Raw genomic sequence first — 2804 nt, 5'->3', positions numbered from 1 at the left:
CCCGACCTGACCTCCTGACCCGACCCGACCTGACCTCCTGACCCGACCCGACCCGACCTGACCTCCTGACCCGACCCGACCTCCTGACCTCTGACCTCTGTCACTTTTCCAGCTGTTCCTGAAGAGGTTCAGTCCAAACTGAATAAACCAGCAGCTGAAGTTCGGCTCTTCATCCACCAGAACCGACCCGTTCAAACCTTCAGAATCCTGCAGAACTTCCATCTGTGCTGCTTTTCAGATATCCCCCGTTGGTTTTTGGTTTGAAGGCAGTGGACAGAACCAGCAGCCCGGCCCGGCCCGGTCCAGGGTCCCGGTCCAGGGTCCCGGTCCAGGGTCCCGGTCAGGTCAGGTCCTGGACGTCCAGCAGCATGGCGTCCTGCTTGGTCCTCCGCTGGTCTCGTACCAACAGGTGGGCCACGAGTTCAGAGCTCAGAGCTGGAATCAGAACCAGAACCGGACAAACAGAACTTCAGAACAAGAAAAACCCAGAACCCGTCAGCCTCAGAGTCCACGTGGGGAGGACTCTCAGCTACTCGAGCCGCTGGCCGTGGCGGCCATCTTGGTCCAGCTAACAGACATGAGCAAAAACACTATCGCCCACTGTTTGCCTTCTGCTGCTGGGACACAACTTTAACAGCTTTTACATTTTGGGGCTGAAGGTTCTGGAGTTGTACCTAAAAGCTGCTCAGAACCAGAACCAGGTCCTTGTTCTCCAGGACCAGCTGAGCTGATTTAATATTTCCAGTGAAATAATCCGGCTGCAGATTTACTTCAGACTGACTCAGAACAAAGTTTTACTTTTATTCTTCTTCACTTCCTGCTTTCATTTGATGTTTTGGTCTCCGGTTCCTCGGCTGTTTGAAATGTTTGTTTCAGGATCTGTTGAACCGGTTTTAAATCCTCCGCAGGTCTGAACGCTCAGTTGAGAAAAGAAGCGGCGAGTTACCATGAACTTCCTGTTGGAGCGACGCTCTGACGGCGAGCAGCTGCTGCACAGGAAGTTCCTGCAGCTCCTGATGTTCCAGATGTTTCCGCGGGGAGACACAGCTGCTGCTGCTGCTGCTGCAGGCCCGACGCTGTCACACACACACACACACACAGCTGTGAGGAACTCTGACCCCTGCTGTCGTGTCTCCTCCTGACTCTTCATCGTTACCTCCTCCTCCTCCTCCTTCTGTTCTGCCAGCAGTTTGTCCCTCAGCGCTCGCAGAGCCGCGGCCACTTCCTGTTTCAACCCGGCGCCGCGGCAACCGCCGTGTCGTGGTCCCCTGGAAACCTGACAGGGTCGAGAGGTCAAAGGTCAAAGGTCAGACTGTTAGCTGTTAGCAAGCAGGAAAGACTTTAAAAACAGGAACCTAAACCCTGATGTTCTGACCCCGCCCCCTCGTGTGATGAAGACCTTTCTGCCGCCCTCCTCCTCTTCCTCACTGTCGCTGTCGTTGATGAAGCAGAGCTGCAGCTTCCTGTGGTTCTGAAACCTGCAAACAGAACGTTTGCTGAGAACTCACTTTGAATATTTTATTCTGCTGAAGGGGTTCAGGGTCTAAAAGGCTCAGAAGACTGAAGTCAGACAAAACTTTTAATAAATTTTAACTTTAACTAAAAGTAAAACAAGATTTTCTTAAATTAACTTTAAAACAGACGGCTGAGCTCAGAAAGTTTTAATTAATAAATTAAATCATTAAATCCTCCCTTCTGTTGGTCTCAGAGTGTTTGTTCTTTTGTTTGTTTGTTTGTTTACAGTAAACATCAGCTCCAACCAGCAGGTGGCGCCACTCGTTTGACTCTGAACCTTTAAACGTATAAATCTGTTACCGTGACGTGAAGACAGCCACTCGACACCTGAAGTCTTCCTCCTCTTCCTCCCAGACCGTCCAGTTTCTGCCCTGGCTGTCCCCCGTCCCCCGCTGCAGGAAGACCAGCATCATCATCATCATCTTCATCAGTTTTAATCCACACACAGGTTTTGACTCAAACGTTTGTTTCAGTAAAGTAAGGATGAGGATGAGGATCTGAGAGAACTTCCTGTCCTGATAATCTGTCCTCACAGAACCGTTTGTCTGAAATGCTGACCTCTGACCTCAGCTAACAGAACCAAACCTAACGGTGACCTTTACCCTCTCCCTCCTCTCCTCCTCCTGCCTCTCCAGCTCAGCGATCCGCTCGCTCAGGTCCTCCCAGTGCATGATGGGAAGGTTCTCCGTGGAGGACGCCGCAGCGATGTGATGATGAAGCTCCTCCTCCTCCTCCTCCTCCTCGGCCGTCTCGTTGTCTCCCTCCATCCTCCCTGACATCAAACAGAAGGAATAAATTCACCTTCTGCTCAGGTAGAAACCGTAGGATCAGATTCAAACCAGGAACTTCATTCTGCTGTTCAATCATCAGAGAGACGAGTACATCTGTTAGTGCAGCCGAGTTCTGGTTCTGAACCTGGTCCTGGTCCTGATCCTGGACCTGATCCTGGTCCTGGTTCTGAACCTGGTCCTGGTTCTGGAGGGCCACCATCCTGCAGGTTTCAGGTGTTTCTCTGCTGCGACTCACATGATCTGAATGACTGAGAGCTGCTGAAGATCAGAGAAACATCTAAAACCTGCAGGATGGTGGTCCCCCAGGACCGGGACCAGAACTAGGACCAGGACCAGAACCAGAACCAGATACCACTGAGTTACTGAGATGGTAAAATTAAAATAAATATACATTTATTAGTTTTATTATTTAGCTTCACCTGTCGTCTCTTTAAAAAGCAGCAAACAAGAACATTACTGTCTGTCTGTCTGTCTGTCTGTCTCTCTGTCTGTCTGTCT

The 2804-nt window shown here is 50.6% G+C and overlaps 1 protein-coding gene across 2 annotated transcripts; it reads right to left on the bottom strand.

Annotated features, from left to right (window-relative positions):
* Positions 1 to 267: 267 nt before the first annotated feature.
* im:7136398 (schwannomin-interacting protein 1) lies at positions 268 to 2314 on the bottom strand. Of its 2 annotated transcripts, none has more exons than XM_037978904.1 (6): positions 2118 to 2314; positions 1816 to 1907; positions 1376 to 1478; positions 1157 to 1276; positions 947 to 1076; positions 268 to 435 (listed from the first exon to the last, which is right to left on the bottom strand). In XM_037978904.1, the coding sequence occupies exons 1-6, from the start codon at positions 2292 to 2294 to the stop codon at positions 341 to 343; spliced, it is 717 nt and encodes a 238-aa protein (XP_037834832.1). In that variant the 5' UTR covers positions 2295 to 2314; the 3' UTR covers positions 268 to 340. The 2 variants fall into 2 exon arrangements, with proteins under 2 accessions (XP_037834832.1, XP_037834833.1); XM_037978905.1 differs by having other exon boundaries at positions 1400 to 1478; positions 2118 to 2313.
* Between the last annotated feature and the right edge of the window lie 490 nt (positions 2315 to 2804).

This window comes from Kryptolebias marmoratus, linkage group LG13 (genome assembly GCF_001649575.2).
Source record: "Kryptolebias marmoratus isolate JLee-2015 linkage group LG13, ASM164957v2, whole genome shotgun sequence".
Taxonomy (NCBI): Eukaryota; Metazoa; Chordata; class Actinopteri; order Cyprinodontiformes; family Rivulidae; genus Kryptolebias; species Kryptolebias marmoratus.
This window is presented reverse-complemented; position numbering and strand designations above follow the sequence as displayed.